The 20684-nt window shown below is 37.3% G+C and overlaps 1 protein-coding gene across 1 annotated transcript; it reads right to left on the reverse strand.

Moving 5' to 3' along the window:
- Window positions 1-18034: 18034 nt before the first annotated feature.
- On the reverse strand, window positions 18035-19112 carry LOC102904487 (olfactory receptor 8H1-like). The gene has a single exon (XM_006989716.3). The coding sequence runs from the start codon at window positions 19110-19112 to the stop codon at window positions 18165-18167; it is 948 nt and encodes a 315-aa protein (XP_006989778.3). The 3' UTR covers window positions 18035-18164.
- Between the last annotated feature and the right edge of the window lie 1572 nt (window positions 19113-20684).

Genomic DNA, 20684 nt, shown 5'->3' on the forward strand with positions numbered 1-20684 from the left:
CATTGAGACCGCCCGACTCGACGCCCTTTCTTGACGATCCGGAGGAGAGCGGGAAGGACGAGGTTAGTCTAAACTTAGGTTTAACCATGGGACAGGGAAGTTCTTCCCATAACCTTTTTCCTTAAGGGCATTAAAGAGGCCCCAAGACAGAAGGGATAAGGGTTCGTAAAAAAAAAAAAAAGAAAAAAGAAAAAGACCTCAACAAATTCGTTAGTCACTTAAAGGACTGTTGTCCCTGGTTTCCCAAAGAAGGGCCGATTTATGTTAATGATATCCTAAAGGTTTATTAAAAAAAAAAAAGATTTAGGAGACCCATAAAAGCTGCCAACCTTATGAAATTCATTTACCATCAGACTATGATAAGTAGCAGAGATTCTAACCCCTCCCTTTAGGGAGAAACCTGCAGTTACTTCATTCAGGGTCTTACAAGGAGGTAACACAATATTATCACACTATCAGACCTCCAGAGAGTGTAAACTAGAGTTAATGAAGTTCACTATGTTCTCAGTAGCAGCAGTGTCCTGCTACAAACAGGTTTTTTTTTTTTTGCTAAAACTAAATGGATTTAAGGACCAACTTGAGCCTAAACATCTAAATTGCTAACTAGGAGCTTACAACAGCAGCCATCATTTAAATAACAATGCAAGTACCACAGCCAGAGCTGGTTTAAAAACTAATGGCAACTCCAAGCTCTCCTAAAAAAGTGTCTTTTTTCTATCCCTTTCCTCTTTCTGGGTTGACTTTTAAATTCTTGGTAATTTACCAAAATCTTGGCCAAGTACAAGAACTTCAGTTAACTCATCACAAAAACAGGTCCTGCTTAGGGGACGCCCTGCTATGACCATATGGATTCATCAGACCCCTGAAGATGTTTGGGGGTTGGAATCCTAAACATCTGCCTTCTTCTCTCTAAACCTAGCTATCTGCTATCTGCATCTCAGCTGACTTCTGCCTGTGAGTCCTCTCCACCCTTCTCCTCACCTTGCCATTTCTGGTGGCTATCTGGCTTGATACAGACTGGGTGCAGTGCTTCAGAAAAGAGAGAGAGAAAGAGGAGAGAGAGAGAGAGAGAGAGAGAGAGAGAGAAATCCTCCTTTGTTTTAGTGTTTTACTGTGCTTATCTTATTTCATGATATACCTTAAAGGATTTATTAAATTGTTACTCTCCTTATATACTATATTTTGAATAAGAGTTCCTGTAGTTAGTAAAATAACTTCAGTATGAACTTAATATTTTTAAGGCTAAAGCTGACAGGTATAAAACCTAAGTTCTAAGTTTATAAAGACTACTAACTTACAAATTGTTAAGAATAAGTTTACTTTAATTAAAGATAATTAAAAAATAAAACTTGTTGATTGACTGGCCAACCTAAACTGTATGTAGTGCAAGTCATTGGGATAGAAAAATATAAGATATGAACATCTAGATATGTTATAAATGATACATAAATCTCAATAAATAACCTAAAGATATTGAGGATGTATGCCTAAGTTAGATCTATGGATAAGGTTTTTATTGGGGTCTGAGATAGATATATAGGCTTTAAAAATAAACTTATGTATACCTTAATACAAAAGTCTATGGACCTCCTCAGAAGAGACACTGAGGCTCATTATAGGCCGTAGCTCCATGGCTGTACAAGGTTGCCCTATGGATGTGCGATTCTGACTTTACTGGAGAGATTAAGATCATTGTACAATTCAGATTCATACAGGGCAGTGCCTAAGGGAGCTGCTGGTGTGGATTCTAGTGATATGGTCTTCTGGGTTCAGGAAATTAAATATTCCAAACAAGTAAACACTTAAAATACAGGGAAAGAAGATAATTGGCTTGCTAGACATAAACATAGATGTTTCTTAGATTTCAGAAAAAGATCGGCCAAGTACTTAAGATGACTATTACTTCTTCATCTCTTACAGGCCTAGGTCAACCTAATAATGTAGCCAGAAGGTCAGGAAAATCTAATGCTCCTATCTGGATCAAACGATGGCTTTTAAATGCTGAGAAAATTATAATTGCTACCTGTCTGGTGGAGAAAAAAACTTAAATATTGGGCATATAAAGTCCCCCACCAGCCCTTAAATCACCCCAATATCTTTTTACTTAGGAAAATCAGACTTATACACTGTTACAACATTTTAAGAAATTAAATAAAATTTATTAAAGCTAAGGAGAACCTCACAGCCTGGCTTGCCATCTCCCAAAGCCATCCCCAGAAATCAAAAAAAAAAAAAAAAAAAAAATTGTCATTGATGTACAAGATTGCTTCTTTGCCATACCTTCTCAACCTAAAGATTGTCAGCATTTTACTTTTAACTTGCCTATTCACCCTACCATGATGGAGGCCAAAGCTGACATACAGAGCAGGAAATGCGAGTTCTGTCTATCCAGGACTCATTCATTGAACAAAGCTTCTCATTATATATACAGATTAACTATCAAAACTAACTGTCAATTATAGCTCAAACCCTTATCTAAACTAACCAAAAGACACAGAGAGAGAATCAACAAAATCAGATTGAAAAGGGGACATAACAACAGATATTGAGGAAATCCAGAGAATCATCAGGTCATACTTCAAAAACCTCTACTCCAAAAAACTGGAAAATCTAAAAGAAATGGATAATTTTCTGGATAGGTACCACAGACATAAGTTAAATCAAGACCAGACAAACTATTTAAATAGTCCAATAACCCCCAAGGAAATAGAAACAGTCATTAAAAGTCTACCAAGCAAAAAAAAAGCCCAGGACCAGATGGTTTCAGCACGGAATTGACCAGATCTCCAAAGAAGAGTTAATACCAATACTCTCTAAATTGTTCCACACAATAGAAACAGAAGGAACATTACCAAACTTCTTCTATGAGGCTACAATTACCTTGATTCCTAAACCAAACAAGGATACAGAAGAGAAAGAGAACTACAGACAGATCTTCCTCATGAACATTGATATAGAAATACTCAATAAAATACTGGCAAACAGATGCCAAGAACACATCAAAACAATTATCCACCATTATCAAGTAGGCTTCATCTTAGGGATGCAAGGGTGGTTCAACATATGAAAGTCTGTCAATGTAATACACCACATAAACCAACTCAAAGAAAAAGCCACATGATCATGTCACTAGATGCAGAAAAAAAGGCATTTGACAAAATCCAACACCCCTTCATGATAAAGGTCTTGGAGCGATCAGGAATACAGGGAACATACCTAAACATAATAAAGGCAATTTACAGCAAGCCAACAGCCAACATCAATTTCATGGAGAGAAACTCAAAGCAATGCCACTAAAATCTGGAACGAGGCAAGGGCAAGGATGTCTGCTCTCCCCATCCTCATTCAATATAGTACTTGAAGTTCTAGCCAGAGCAATAAGACAACATAGTGAGATTAAGGGGATACAAATTGGAAAGGAAGAAGTCAAGCTTTCCCTATTTGCAGATGGCATGATAGTATACATGAGTGACCCCAAAGTTTCCACCCAGGAATTGATACAGCTTATAAACACCTTCACCAACATAGCAGCATACAAGATCAACTCAAAAAAAATCAGTACCTCTCTTATATACAATTGAAAAAGAAGCTGAGAAGGAAATCAGAGATACATTCACCTTTATAATAGCCACAAATGACATAAAATACCTTGGGGTAACACTAACCAAGCAAGTGAAGGACCTATATGACAAGAACTGTAAGTCTCTGAAAAAAAAAATTGAAGAAGATGTCAGAAAATGGAAAGAACTCCCATGCTCATGGATAGGGCAGGACTATGGCAATTTTACCACAAGCAATCTACAGATTCAATGCAATCCTCATCAAAATAACAACACAATTCTTCACAGACCTGGAAAGAATAATACTCAGCTTCATATGGAAAAACAAAAAACCCAGGGTAGCCAAAAGAATCCTGTGTAATAAAACAACCTCTGGAGGCATCACAATCCCTGACTTCAAGCTTTACTATAGAGCTACAGTAATAAAAACAGCTTGGTATTGGCATAAAAACTGACATGTGGATAAATGGAATCGAATTGAAGACCCTGACATTAATCTGCCTATAATCTACCTATAAACATATAAATTTGGACAAAGAAGCCAAAAGTGTACAATGGACAAAAGAAAGCATCTTCAACAAATGGTGCTGGCATAACTGGATATCAACATGTAGAAGGCTGCAAATAGATCTATATCTATCACCGTGCACAAAACTTAAGTCCAAGTGGATCAAAGACCTCAGCATAAATCCAGTTACTCTGAACCTGATAGAAGAGAAAGTAAGAAGTAGTCTTGAACACATTGGCATAGGAGATCACTTCCTAAATATAACACCAGTAGCACAGACACTGAGAGAAACAACCAATCAATGGGACCTCTTGAAACTGAGAATCTTTTGTAGAGCAAAAGATATGGTCAACAAGGCAAAGTGACAGCCCACAAAATGGGAATAGTTTTCACCAACCCCACATCTGACAGAGGACTGATATCCAGAATATATAAGGAACTCAAGAAATTAGACATCAAAATGCCCAACAGTCCAATTAAGAAATGGGCTTCAAAACTAAACAGAGAATTGTCAACAGAGGAAACTCAAATGGCTCAAAGACATTTAAGGAATTGCTCAACATCCCTAATCATCAGAGAAATGCAAATCAAAACAATTCTGAGATACCACCTTATACCTGTCAGAATGGCTAAGATCAAAAACACTGAAGACACCTTATGCTGGAGAGTATGTAGAGCTAGGGGAACTGTCCTCCACTGCTTGTGGGAATGTAAGCTTGTACAACCACTTTGGAAATCAATATGGCACTTTCTTAGAAAATTGGGACTCAATCTCCCCCAAGATCCAGCTATACCACTCTTGGGCATATACCCAAGAAATGCTCACTCATACCACAAGAGCACTTGCTCAGCTATGTTCATATCACCATAGTTTGTAATAGCCAGAACATGTAAACAACCTAGATGCCCTTCAACTGAAGAATGGATAAATGAAATGTGGTACATAGACAGATTGGAATACTACTCAGCAGAGAAAAACAATGACATCATGAAGTTTGCAGACAAATGGATGGATCTAGAAAAAAAAATCATCCTGTGTAAGGCAACCAGGACTCAGAAAGACAAACATGGTATGTACTCACTCATAGGAGGATACTTGATGTGAAACAAGGATGACTGGACTGCTACTCACATCACCAGGGAGGCTACCTGGAAAACAGGACCCCAAGAAAGACAACAGGATCGCCCAATGACGGAGAAATGGATGACATCTACATGAACAGCCTGGACATGAGTGGGGGTAATGAAGGGCAAGGGTCAAGGGAAAGAGAGCTTGGGGGAGTGGGAGATCCCAGCTGGATCTAAAAATAGAGATGGAGAACAAGGAATAGGAGAACATGATAAATGAAGACTACATGAGAATAGGAAGAAGCAAAGTGCTAGTGAGGCCCACAGAAATCCACAAAGATACCCCCACAATAGAATGCTGGCAATGTTCGAGAGACAGCCCGAACTGACCTACTCTGGTTATGGGATGGCCAAACACCCTAATTGCCATTCTAGAAACCCCATCCAATGACTGAGAGAACTGGATGCAGAGATCCATGGCTAGGCCCCAGGTGGAGCTCCAGGAGTCTAATTAGCAAGAAAGATGAGGGTTTATATGAGCTAGAATTGTTGAAACCAAGGTTGGATAAAGCACAGGGACAAATAGCCAAATGAATGGAAACACATGAACTATGAACCAAAGGCTGAGGGGCCCCCAACTGGATCAGGCCCTCTGAATGGGTGAGACAGTTGATTGTCGTAAACCGTTTGGGAGGCATCCAGGTAGTGGTACCTTTCCTGTGCTCATTGTATGAGTTGGCTGTTTGAAACCTAGGGCTTATGCAGGGTCGCTAGGTTTGGCCTGGGAGGAGGGGACTGGACCTGCCTGGACTGAGTCTACCAGGTTGATCTCAGTCCTCAGGGGAGGTTTTGCCCTGGAGGAGGTGAGAATGGGGGGGTGTGCTTGGGGGAAGGGGAGGGGCAGGAGGGGGGAGAACAAGGGAATCTGTGGCTGATATGTAGAACTGAATTGTATTGTAAAATAAAATAAAAAAAATAATAGTCTCTGTCTTTTTGTTGAAACAAAAGCAGAGCCTCCTTTCCAAAGCAACATATCCTTACATCCATATTTTGAAGTCAAGGTACCTTTAACATATACATTTTGGCATAACTCAACAGCTTTTGCAATCAAATGTTTTTCTTCAGTTACGAGTATCAAATAGAATATAATCCAGATTCTCTGTGTGGTAGCCATCTTTATGTGGCTTATTTTTTATATTACCTTGAGCCTATTGCTTTAAACTGCAGCATTCTAAGACTGAAATGGCACTGGCGCTGTGGCTGCTGGCTCTGCCCACTTCAGCTTCCCAACATGGTGGTGGCATGTTTTCTGCCAGCTCTGGGAGCCATCAACTCTCAGAAATAGTGGATCCATGCTTCTATCAAAGCAGCGTGTAGCCCAGAAACCTCTTTTTTTGTCATGTACTAGCAAAGGCTAAATCCATGGAGCAGCTTAAGCAGCTTAATGTGCCATTTGCAGAGGCCTCATTCCCACCAAACTGCAGGTCGAGCACACACGCCAAGAACCCACCATAGTAGCTCAAACATGCAGGCTGCCCCTAACTTGAGAGAAACAACTAGGAACTGTTTCTAGCTCCGTCTTAAAATCTTTTTTTCTCAGGTTTTAGGTGGAAACTCTTGCCAACATGTTGGGTGCCATTTGTAGCTAGAGTTTTCCTGCCTTGACCACAGTCAGGACAAATCTCTGTCACCCGCCAGTCCCACAGCCACTCAGACCCAACCAAGTATACACAGAGACTTATATTGCTTACAAACTGTATGGCCATGGCAGGCTTCTTGCTAACTGTTCTTATAGCTAAAATTAATCCATTTCCATAAATCTATACCTTGCCACATGGCTCGTGGCTTACGGGCATCTTCACATGCTGCTTGTCATGGTGGTGGCTGGCAGTGACTCCTTCTGCCTTCCTATTCTTTCTTTTCTCCTCTCTGTTAGTCCCACCTTTATTTCCTGCCTAGCCACTGGCCAATCAGTTTTTTTTATTTATTGACCAATCAGAGCAATTTGACATACAGACCATCCCACAGCAACCACCATTTGGTTTTATGATTGGGATACACCACCAAGGTCTTGCTATGACCACTGCTGCTTGCTGCCTCCTCCCCCACCCAGTGAGATGGCAAGACCACAAGCATGCATGTGTCCCTCTCCTATGCTGGGCCCATACATAGTTACCATTACTGCTACTGCCATGATTCTTCATCACAGTGAGTGAGTCCATCATTCTCATGCCTGTAGTCTGAGCTATATTCTTTACGAGGGACACCCTGGGGTTTGTCCTCAGGCTGTGCTGGCAATGGCAGGCACGTTTTTGCTTCTGATGAGGAGGTAAATGCTGTCTCTGATCCACCGTGGACCAACTGCAGCACAGCCGCAGCAGTCCTCACCATCCCTTGACGAAGAGGATCAGTGACTTGAGCTGATTCATAGATCCCTCTTGACTCTCAGGGACACCCAAGATTGGAGTCTGATCCCAGTTTGTTATTTTAATTTTTTTTCTCTCAGCCTCAGCCATGGGACAAAGGGGCAGATACATTTACCACCTACATTGGCGGATAGGGGTGGGTACTGATAAATCTGGCCATATAACAGTGTCACGGGAACTTCTGCCAGTGAATGGGCAAATAAAAGAGTTACTTTATTCCCAATCTTTCTGATAAAGCTCTAAACCCTTCTCCCTCCCCACTTCTGCATCTGCCATATGCAGCCTTTTCTGTCTGACTTCCACCAGCAGTGGGAGGGCTCAAATGGGCGGGCTTGGGCGGTTTCTACAACTCTCACCCTAACTCACCTTAATTCCACCCACTCATTCTTAAACACCCTTGAGAGACACAGACAGGTCTGGTAGCGGCTTAAATCTATACAAATAAGTTTATAGTAGTCAGGATGGCTCCTAAGCCAAAAAATCCGCTTATAGCCTCAGACAAGTCTTCCAAAAGGATCAGTTTATAGTCTGCCTCCTGGCAGATGTTCCAAAAGCTGTCCTTAAGCCACTAATCATCAGGAAAAAAAAATCAAGACATGGAATAAAATCTGTCTCTTATTCCCCATACCTCCCTGACTAAAACTTAAGCCGACCAAAACGTAAGCATCTGGAAAGCAAAGCTCCTGACCCCACAGGCAAAAGAGTCATCTGTGACATTTAAGGTGTACCAGGAAAGAGATAAAAGCCTGAAAACAAAATTGCCAAGTGCTGGCATTCTTAAACAGTTGTTAACTCTACAAACTACAATGGCAACCTTCCAGGAAAGCTTGTACCCATTGGTACAATAGTATTATGATTTTTATAAATATAAACCATGACTCATTAGTCTAGTATTCAATATACAATTACTGGTTACTGAAAGATTCTTGGAGAAAGGGAATTGTGTACCATAGGTGGGCCGATCAATCTCCACAATCACAAAGTTCTTTGTTTAATCTTAGTTTGTTCTAACACAAAACAATAAGTCATAAATTCCTTACATGGTAAAAGGCAGATAGTCTTGACAGTGAATTACCAATATGTCATAAGTTCTCATCTAAGACCCTTATACAATGAACAATCTCTCTTAAGAACAACCTCACAATCATATCCCATAATAAACCATCGGTAGTAGTAGACAATATGCTCAAACTAAAACATACCAGCCTTTCTTGAAACATAAACTTCTCAAGTGAAAACTAAATGTAATTCATCCAAATAGGCTCTGTGGTGGTATTCTAATTGTACTGAAATGTGATTTTGATTGTATGTTAATAAATAAAGTTGCCCGGGGGTCAGAGCTATTAGAGCCATAGACAGAGTGTGGCGGTGGTGGCACATGCCTTTAATCCCATAGATCTCTGTGTGTTCAGGGATACAGCCAGCATTGGAGACATATGCCTTTAAGACCTAGGGGGCTGTACATTCAGACAGTGACGAGGCAGTCACGTGTTTGGGTTTACAAGCAATGAGAAGGCAGAACAATAATACTATAAAAAAGACGTACAGACAGGATATAGCTCTCTTTCGGGAAGCTGGGACACCGTGCAGGAGGAAGGGTGAGATTTTAGCTCTGAGCTCTGAACTCTTGGCTTTCTCTTTTACATTGTTTCTGTATTTCTTATTTAATAAGATGGTTGGTTACATCTACAAGGCTCAAATAATCTTTGTTTTCCAAAGTCAACCCAAAAGTATATTTGAATCCTATAGAAATGAGACACAAGACACATTTCTCCTAAAATGATGTTTTCTCCACCAGTATCCCAATGAGATAAAACATACTGTATGTGTCCAAAATAGAATAGTAAGGAAGCCTAGTGACATGGGAAAAAATAAGAATGAAGAAATGTGCAAGAATGAGAGGAATACCCAGTTGTCAAGCAACATTAAAGGTAGGTTGGAAAACAATTTTTGGCTGTGTCCACTAGGGCCTACTAGGGCTGGCTATTGTGCGATCCCCTCTCCTGACAATCCTACCCGGAAGCTTAGCAGAGAAGAACACGTATGCCAGCTCTTATGCACTGAAGTAGCATGCTATGGCTTTCCCAGCCCCAGGCTCCTGTATCACACTGATGACTTGATGGTCCTCAGATCATAGGAGTTGTTCTGTTTCTGACTATCTACTAAGCATTATCATAGTGGAGGACCTTTATTAGTTCTAGCCCTGTGGCTGTTGATTTGCTCCATCCTTTGGCTTACTATAAAGAGACAGTGATTCTTCTATGAGCTTTTTACTTTTGAGAATGGCTATAATGATGAAGGTATTCATATCATATAAAAACATCTTTATAATAGGATGGAAGTTATTTTATCATATTAACTCATGCTAGGGAAAAATGTGCCATAGAGTCATTTGTTCAGAGTGGGAAGCAGAAGGCAGTGTGTTATGATTGTGACCATGAGCTTTTTAGAGCTTTTAATATAACTGGGACTTTAAATCCAGATCAGGACCTATATTGTACTTACAGATTTCATTTGACAGTGATGGAGTGCTGTTGAGCACACTAAAATTTATGGCTTGTTGGATTAGAAAACATCTTCTTCCTCATGCAAATTTCAGGTAATATGGCAACTTGGTGCTTTATAATGAAGTGCTCAAGATCTATTAAAATTTTGTAATAAGCCATAAACTAATTCTAGAAATATAATCCAGACATGACAAGATGGCATTGCTCCAAAATTTGGAGAGCTTGAATCAGTATGGGTTGGAGAAGGCTCCTAACAGCAGGACTAGGTGACACTTCAACCAATTTGAAGAATCACACCACATGTCTCATATCTCAGGAGACCTTGCTTGCCATCTAAAATTACTGTTAAAGTGTTTCTCTTTCTTCCCTTGACTTTATTTCTTTCTCTATTTAACATTTAAAAATATTAATATAATTATAAAATATATAATGAAAACTAATACATTTATGAGGGAATATATGTACTCAAGGCATATTTCCTATGTGTATTATTCATTTTGAATAAAAACTTCCCATTATTTTTTAGTTTCCTGCTTTTTTCTATTAGAAGTGCTGCATATTCACCTGCATATAATATATTTTGAAGAAATTATCCCTCCAATTCCTTCCTACTCTCCCAGTAACATCGTTTCCTCCCAATGTCATGTGCTCTTATTTTGAGGTCAGTGAAACCGTGCAGTATGTAGGACCATCCACTGGACCAAGGTCTCTCAGAGGCAGTATACCTAAAGAAATGTGACTCTTCCTCTGCCAAAAACCTCCAATTTTCAACCCCAATCATGCTCAGCTATGGGTGGGACATGAGTATTTCCTGCGCCCATCATGGTGCTTTTTCTGGTTTGAATTTGTGCGGGCATCGCAACCTCAGTCAGGCATCTGCTCAGGACCTTATAGCCTTTCTGTTTTCCTCCTTGACATTGATCCCATAAAGAAATGGGTTTCGATACAGATGTTCCACTTAAAGCTGGGAACCCTGCAATGACTTATTTCTCCTCAATGACCAGTTGTGGGTCTCTGTATTAAATGTCATCTACTTCAAAAGGAACCTTTATCATGTTCTTTGAGAGATGCATTAACTGTGGATAAAAAGGATAATAATTTAGGGGAGAGTTTCTTTCTATGTCTATTTGACATAATAATAATTTTAGGTTTCCCCTACGACCTTCCATGTAGCCAGCCACAAGATTTTGGTCCAGTTAACAGACCCAGGCATGAGTTCCATCTAGTGGAATCAGCTTTAATTCCAAGTAGAAAGTGGTAAGTCACTCCCATAAAATTCATACCATTGTTTTACAAAAGGGTATATCCTTCAAGTACATCCTTTGTTGTAGCTTACAGTGTTGGTAACTGAGTAAACTTAATCTACAGGTAGTGCACAGAAACTTCCAGGACTATGAAGGCTATTCAGGATAGGTGAAGCGTCCATGCTAGTGCCAGTATGATTTTTCCCATATCCTGTGATTCAGATACGTTTTGGCTTCAGCAGTCTTATCTTGTAGTTCTGGAGAAAACCAAGAACCTGCCAATAACCTATCTTGTATTAAAGAAATCTATGGGAGCACACTGGCCAATAAATTTGAAAGAGGTAACTCATACCTGGTTCAGGTCTTATCATTAGTTATTGCTTGCTCAGGGTCCCAATCAAAGCTAGCAGAATTGCATGTCACTGGGTATATTTTCTTGAACAAAAGAACTGAAAGAGAAATGTGCTTCTCTTATGATCCAAGTAGATTCATTAACTATTCTTTGTTTTTCTACGTTGTATGAAAGGTCGGGAGCAAAAAGCCACCTGAATCAGGCCATGCCTCCCTGCGGTTCTCTAGAACAAAGTGTTAAGATGTGATTTGTGTTGGTATTTGAAAGCTCTCAATTTATGTTGTCCCTGTCTCATTTTGCTGTTGTTTAGTTTTTAATTGAAATAGAATTATATAACTTTCCCTCCTTCCATGCTCCCCATTAAGCCCTGATGCCTCCAACTACTCCCATGTGCCCCTATTTTTGGACCCCAAAATCTGGGGGGTCTCGAATGGGCACCTCAAGAACCCAGACTCCAGTCCGGTTGATGCAATAGCAAGAGGTTTTTATTAAAACTTCTATATACAAGGGCAAACTCTGCTCCTAAGAGCAAGAGCCGCATCTTACTGCAGCCTCATAGGGGCTTATAAAGGAAAAACCCACAAAACCCACAAGATTACAATTCCCATACAATTTTGTTTCACAAGATCATGGTCTGATCACAGAGTGGGAACAGTCATGTCCACATGCACATTCTTCCTGTAACCTCAAGGGGGGATATAAGCGCAGGAGTGGAGTTTACACAAAGGTCACAGTGGTCCTTCCTGGAACACCTGCAACTATCCCAGTCCCAGTTGAGCACATCTCTTAACAGAAATCTTTTTACATTGTTATATGGTTGCAGAGAAGATTGAACAATGGCTAAGTAAGCTTGCTCTTGGAACTAGATTTTTAGTTTCTCATTTCCTGGTGCTTGAAGTTTCTCTTTTCCTGAGGCTTGGGGGTGTAAGCCTGAAGGGCTAAGGACTTTCACTATCAAAGTGACAGCCTGCTTTTTTGTTGTTGTTGTTGTTTATTTGTTTGTTTTGTTTGTTTGTTTTCCAGATAGGGTTTCTGTGTGTAGCTTTGTGCCTTTCCTAAAACTCACTCACTACCCCAGGCTGGCCTCGAAATCACCGAGATCTGCCTGGCTCTGCCGATTAAATCAGTTAATGTTAGTTTATGTGTAAATTATTCTCTCAACTTTTGGAGGGCAGGGGTAGGGGAGGACAGGGGAATTCATGGCTGACATGTAAAATTAAATTAAATTATAAAATAAACAAAAAATTTCTTTGCAAAAAAAAATCATAATTGAGAAAACGAAAGACACAACTGAACCAAACTAGTGGGAAATCACAAACTTTAGACCAAGAGCTATGGAACCCACATGGAACTGGACTAGGCCTTCTGCATAAATGAGACAGTTATACAGCTTGGTCTGTTTAAAGGGCCCCTGGCAGTGGGATCAGGATCTATCCCTGGTGTGTGAGCTGGCTTTTAGGAGCCCATTACCTATGGTGGGACACCATGCACAGCCTTGATGCAGGAGGAGGCACTTGGACCTACCTCACCTGAATGTACCAGGTTTGCTGACTCCCCATAAAGGGCCTTACATTATCAGAGGAGGGGATGGGGGCTAGATTGGGGGTGGGCAAGCTATGGGGGAAGTGGGCAGAGTAATGAGAGGGGCATCATGATTGGTATGAAAATGAACAAAAATTTCTTAAGAAAGGAAGAAATAAAAAGAAAGAAAATATTTCTATAATTTCTTGCTGCAAACATAAATCATTTGAAAAGAATTAAGATGACCCAACAAATACATTTTAACTTTTTCCCAATCATATTTTCTGTCATTGAAACTTTAAGGCATAATAAAATAAGAAGTAACATTATAGTTACATTTCAATTACATTTGTTCTGTCAATAATTCTAAATGATCTCTAATGACTGTTTCAGCTTATATCAATTCAGGTATCTCACCAACTATTTCCATATCTATCTTATTTTGTTGAGTTCAAAATTCAGGAGGATGTATATACCAGTCTTTAACAAATTCAGCAGGTTGGATTTCTTTATGAAGAATAGCTCCAGCTATGATAGTAGCAGTAGTTAATACAATGATTCTCAGGACTACAGCAATTATCAATCTCACCATCCATTGAATTTTTCTTGATATCCTTTAAGTAGCTTATGTACTAATATCATCAACACTGAGTCTTGCCATGGTCTCGCAAATTCACAGGTATCCTGACTACTGGTCTTGCTCTGAGAATATGTAGTCTTTCAAAAGTAACATCTAAATGCATACTAGCATTGACACAGACATGAAGAGTACAGCCTATACAAGAGAGGCTATAAATATTAGGGTGCCATTACACAGGCCTTTCAGTAACAAATAAGGTCACAATCCACAAGCCATAAAGGCAAAACCTTGATCTAAACTAAAGGACAAATGAAACTTGTCATTATTAAAATGTGAATTTCTGCTCCACATTTTAAGTGGATGAAAATCACTTGCCAATTTTCACAAATTAGTCTGGATAGAATTCCCAAATTGTAATAGAGGGCTTGATATTCCAATTTCATGCCACTCAAAGGATTCTCTAAAAGAAGAGACAGCTTCTATAGTTTTATTTGAATTGGACCATTGTCACATCCATTCTGAATGAGAATATAATCCTTAAGGGCAATAATGGCTCCAACCAGTTACTTATCCTGGAGAGAAATTAACAAGCACCCAATGATTATCATCAATATATTGGTGCCTATATATCCAATCAAATTTCTTGTTAGTAATCCACAATTTGCAAGATAGTAAATTTGTGGAACTAGTAGAATTAATCTTTTGTCCCTCAAATCCAAATGCACTAAGCATAAGAAGTTTTCTGTAAGAATTCTGGGTAGTACTATCATCAATTATAGATAACCAAATATGAGAAATTATATTTCAACAATGAATTCTATTACCATACAAATAGGAATTCCTTTTATTTCCACAGTATAATTTATAATTTCCTTACCCTCTTCCGCAAGTTGAGTAGGGTCACAATAGTTGCAAGGACCAGGCAGAGAAAAAGATTTATTGGCCACCATAGGAATATACATGTCTCCCTAGTTTATTCCTATATTAATTGGAAAATTAGGAATATAAGCAAAATAAGTATGATTTGTCCCTGTTACCTGCACAAAACGCCCCCCCTTCAAAATTCAGAGGGCATTGTGCAAGTGGAGGCAGAAAGATTATAAGAGCCAGTGAGAATGGAAGACGTCAAGAAAACAAGGCCTTCTAGATATGACAGAGCTGATATACATATGTACTCATAGAGACTGTGGCAGCATGCACAGGCCCTTCAAACATCTGAGCTGGATAGAGTCCCAGATCTGAGAGGGTAAATGGACACAAGCCTTCATTCTTAAATGAGAAGCCATCTCTAACTGGCAACTGTTCACAAATGAAAAATTAAATTTCTTTAAAAGAGTTTCTATTGGTATGCAAACCACAATTAAGAGCCTTCCCCATGCCTACCAAAGGATGACCAATACAAAATAAATTCACCTATGTTTTTAAATGTACTTTGTCTCATGATGTTTTGTTTGGGCACTTTTTTTTTTTACCATACAGATATTTTGCTTATGTATTATGGTTTCTGATTTTCTGTGTAAATGAATATGTAGTCTTTGTGTCTGTATGTGTTTCTTGTGCTTCTTTTTAGCCCATTTTTAAAAATATTTCTTTTGTCCTATTCTGTTTTTGTTGTGGTTGTAGTGAAAGAATTTGGATTTGGGTGAGTGGGAAGTGGGGCAGTATGTTGTAGGAATTTGGAATGAAGAAAAATTGATAAGGATGTATTTTATGAAAAAAATACTTGTAATATAAAGAAAATATGCATTTGAGCCACAGGAAGAAAGTAATATGTGTACTTAGAGTTTGGTGGATTGCATACTTTTAAAGTATATCCTTATGATTGGAGACAACATGTGTGGAATCATATGTTAATTTATTTTACACCACAAATAATATTTTGCATGATGCATTGCAGTCTTTAAAAATCATGTTTGGGAATGGAGAAATGGTAAATCATGATCAGAATATACTGTATAAAAATTATTTTCAACAAATTATTTATGTCAATATACAAAAACATGTAGGTAAGACATAATTATCTAGGGTATTATAGCTTAAAGCAGTTCACACATTGACTTACATGAAGTATAGTATGAAAGATATGATCCAATCCTATAAAAAAGGGAAATATTTTATATTGATTGGAAGTTTTAAGTATGCAACCACATACAATGTTTTGTGACCTGGGCTGTGAAGAAGATAGATAGTTTTATATTGGTCTTAATTAAAATATAAGATCCTTTTCAATTCAGATTTTATCTATAATGTTACAGATACTGTTAACCCGTGTGGCCAACAAAAACAGGTACTAAAAGTTCCCTAAATTTTAAAACAAAAAACATACATGAAAGAAAGATAAAACCACAAGTTAACTGAATGAGAAAAGAAGAAAGAGCCCCTAAAACCTGAAGTAGTGTATGATAGATTGATAGATTCAGGGTCAGAAATGACAACAACAACAACAACAAAAACAAAACAAAAAAAAAATAAATGCATAAACTACAAATGCTTTTAAATTACTCTTTCTAATAACAAGATTAAACTAATCAGAATATAAAAAAGATTCCAGAAAGCACAGATACTAGAAGAAAAATAAATCGTAAACTCGTATAGGATTTATAGGTATTGTAGCCAGCATGTGGAATAGCTTAGGGAAATAGGGGGATTGCAAACATAATAGAAGATTTTAAATAACAAAAATGTTAATTCTATCTCTGCCAAATTTGATGTTAATCATGAAAATTTAAATTCAGTGTTACATATTTGCCTTAGTGTGTCATCTTTTTTAAATGTGAAAATGGAGAATTGATCAGATTGAAAGCCTAGTGTAGGGTAGCACATATAGTTGCATCCCCAGAAGTCCCAGACCAGCCAGCCTGTGCAATAGGTGAGTACCAGGTTCTGTAAGAAAACTTGCCTCAAAAACTATTGTGGAGAACAATATAGGAGGACACTTGACATTAACCTCTGGCCTTACCCTCCCATGAACCTTTAAGCATACATACAACCAAACAAACACAAACACATACATATAACATGCACACTTACATAGGACACACTCATACACACACATATTCACATGGAAAAATGTAATAAAATGAATGTTGGGCATTTAATTAATGAATTTATTTTTTAAAAATTTACATGCATATATTTCTAGTATAAAAGAATATTAGCCTTAGGTATTGCAACTAATTAAGTCTAAGAATTTGATGAGTTTCAAAAGTTTAATAGTTATACATAAAAGCAACAGTACTGCATGCAGATTTTGGACTTGATAGGTTTACAGTTTATTGTGTCTAAAGAAACATAAAATGGCAGTACTAATTTGTCCTAATCACCAAGAAGACAGTCACCTCAGTTTGATGTGACAAACATGTGTTCATGTAATAAACTTTCAAGTGAATGAATAATTCTACAAAAGAGTTCAGAGAAAATTTTGTTTCTATGTGACGTACACTCAATTATTGACAGAGAAGAAAATGCTTCTGAGTGTCAATAACTTATTTTCTCTTCTTTCTGAACTTTTAATATTTTTCAATAGTAACATTATGATTTATAGCACAATATAATTTTCTTCTTTTAAATAAAATCCTATTTATTTATTACATAAAACATGATTTAAGACATATGTACATTCTGAAATGACTTATACTAGTTAATTAAAATATATAATGTAACCTTACATGCTTATTTTCCTTTTTTATATTTTATTTTATTTTTCTAATTTTCTTATGATTTAATACTACTTCAGACTTTTATGTAAAACTCAAATTTGGAAACAATTGAGTGTATTCTTTTTTAAAATAATTACATGCTTGTGAATTGAATTGTCTGAATGGAATATATAAAACACTAGTTAATATTCTTCAAGAAATGACATTGAGCACTTAAAATGCATCAAAAATAGAATTTCTTACTAATTAGTTCCTTAAGTACATTACTTCCATCATCTTTTCACAGGAATCTGGAATTACTGCTTATCTTGTCCTGCTAAAGAAATTGAATACTAAATTTAGTTGTCAATAATTTACAAATAACAGTTTGAATATTATACAATGAGTGATTTCTGAAAGTATAGTCATTGCACAAATTCTCTTTCCATTATGTTTATCTGAATGTTCTATACATATGAAATTTTAGATGATGCATTTGTAAGAATTTCAAACAAAATTTTTATGTTGCAAATTACCATATTTTAAAAATAAAAAATGAAACATGTGTTTAATATTTGCTCCATGAAATTCGACCAGAGAAACTGAAAATCTAAAACCACATTCCTGGAATGTTCCAATCTATATATGTATGAGAAAAGACCCAGAGAAACAGAAAAAGTAGAATTAATTGTAATTGTTTTTAAACACTCACCAAAGACACATACCATTGGAAACAGTGTGACTGACTTCTTACCCCTACTCATCTTAATTTCCTGGATCCTTGTCTCTTCTTCACTAATCTAACAACAGCACCTTTCACTTCTTTGTTTCTGAGACTATAAATGAGTGGGTTCAGCATGGGGATCAAAATGGTGTAAAAAACAGAAGCTACTTGATCCTTTCCCAGTGAGTAGGATTTACTGGGCTTCAAATATGTAAAGATCATAGTGCTGTAAAAGACAGTGACTCCAAGGAGGTGAGAGGCACACGTGGAGAAGGCTTTTTGCTTTCCTGAAGTGGAATTTATCTTCAGAATAGTAGAAAGAATGGACACATAGGATACGGATATTGCGGTAAGGGAAACCAGAATGGTGGAACCAGCAAAAACGAATATAATTATTTCAACTTCATTTGTGCTACTGCAAGACAGAGATAAAAGTGGAGATGTGTCACAATAAAAGTGACGGATGACACTGGACTTGCAGAAGTGTAGTGTAATCATGCTAAGCACGGTGACAGAGGAATCCACAGCTCCAATCACATAGGACCCTGTGAGGAGGGCAAGGCAGCGTCGTGAAGACATAATAACCGGATAATGTAAAGGTTTGCAGATAGCTATATAGCGGTCATAGGCCATTGAGCAAAGCAGAAAACACTCAGTAGCTGCCAAGAGGATGAAAATGTACAGCTGGGTGAAACAACCTATGAAGGAAATGCTCTTGTTTGAAGTTAGCAGGGTTTCTAAGGTTTTAGGCGTGATGGTAGTTGAATAACTGAGGTCAAGAAATGACAGGTGGGTGAGGAAGAAATACATGGGAGTGTGAAGCTGGACATCTAGCCAAATAATCAGCATCATGCCTGTGTTCCCCAGCACAGTGACCAGATATATCAGTAGAAACAGCACAGAGAGGACCAGCTGGATCTCCTTGGAATCTGTCAGCCCCATGAGGATGAAGTCAGGTTTATTTGTGTGGTTCCAGGTGTTCATACTGAATGATCCTAAATGATGAGAAATCAAAAGTAATGCACTGGTTTTATGATGGAAAAAAGGTTCCTGTGCTTTTTGTCACTGTACTTTTACACAGTATAGAACTGTCAATAGATTTCCAAATAGAACTACCAAGTGTCATTATATGTGCTATAATTCTGTGAAAATTGTTGTTAGTCTAAATAATTTTATTTTATGAATTTAATTTATGTGAAATTTTGTCATGTATATGCTAATATTATACCCTGAATTTATACAAGTTATAAGTTGCAGAAAATTCAATTAATTAATGTGAACCTAGCTCAAATTCATGTAGAGCCTAGGACCATGGTAAAAATGTAAGACACCAAAGGATCTTAGTCACACTCTTATTCCAGTAGGTCTAAATGAAATATCACATGTAATGAACAAAGATGAAAAACAACTTTGATGCATCATTCTGCTTTTTTTCAATATCAATTAACCTTAATTAGTTTTTACTAAATTTTAATAGGCTACATTAAGACAAATAATGATTAATAAAAATGGGGTACTTTTTTCTGACAATTCAAAACATTTTTAAGTAAATTCTCTTATTGAAACATGAATCAGTACTGGTCTAGTCTCCTTCCATCAATTGTGATTGCCAGAATCCTGACTTTACTTTTCTAAGTACCAAATGATTTGCACACTTACATTTTTAAATATAGTCATTTTTTAATTGCTTCAAACAGTCACAATTTTAAAAATACTTACTCTGAGTACCAAAATTGATAGAAAATACGAAGGCAAAATACTTCCAAAATCATTTGACTGAGAATGTTTAACTCCCAAATTTTCTCACAAGTGAAAGAGAGAATCTATTTATAGATTTGAACATGTCAGGCCTAGAGCTTTTATTTTCCTTTTGATTAATTTTTCCATATTTTTGTAAACTCATTAAAAAAAAAAAACTACAGAAGTAAATTAGGCTATTCTGAATACTTTCCTCCAGTCTTTGTCAAAACCAGTTATGATGGAAGTTATGGCACAAATTTAATCCATGAGCAACTGTGAATATGAGCGGAGCAGTCTATGCCGTTTGTCTCTATTTAATGACACCTGGACAAATCGTGTAAAGTCATGATCATCACGTAACATGGTCATTCTCAGGGGGAAATTTCTAAGACAGGTTTCTTGGCAAGCTTTCAAGAATTGAAGCCCAAGGACTAATTTAGCAAAGTTTTGCTTTTCCCTGGGAGCCCTATAAAGAAGAGTATGATAAATATGTTATTTTTCTAATGCACTATATTTATTCATATAATCACTAATTCATTAAATTTTATAAAGTATGATATTTAAATAACACTCTATTCACAGCAACACATTATTAAGTAGTGTGGCTAGAGGGAATTGTTTTTAATTAGAAGTCCTTACTTTGTCAATGAGACTATGATTGTAGAATAGTAATGTTTTGGGAAATAAAAAAATTAAATTGAAGATATGATTCTGTTGGAGTTAAAAATGATAAGTAAAATCAATAGAATATGTATTACTATATTCACCAATAAGTGTGGTTCTCAAATCTAACAAAAGAACTTTTCTTTGCAGCAG

Source organism: Peromyscus maniculatus, chromosome 4, assembly GCF_049852395.1.
Source record: "Peromyscus maniculatus bairdii isolate BWxNUB_F1_BW_parent chromosome 4, HU_Pman_BW_mat_3.1, whole genome shotgun sequence".
Lineage (NCBI taxonomy): Eukaryota > Metazoa > Chordata > Mammalia > Rodentia > Cricetidae > Peromyscus > Peromyscus maniculatus.

Excerpts from the sequence above, each read along its gene's own strand:
- LOC102904487 (XM_006989716.3), bottom strand. The coding sequence starts at position 19,112 with ATGAACACCTGGAACCACACAAATAAACCTGACTTCATCCTCATGGGG.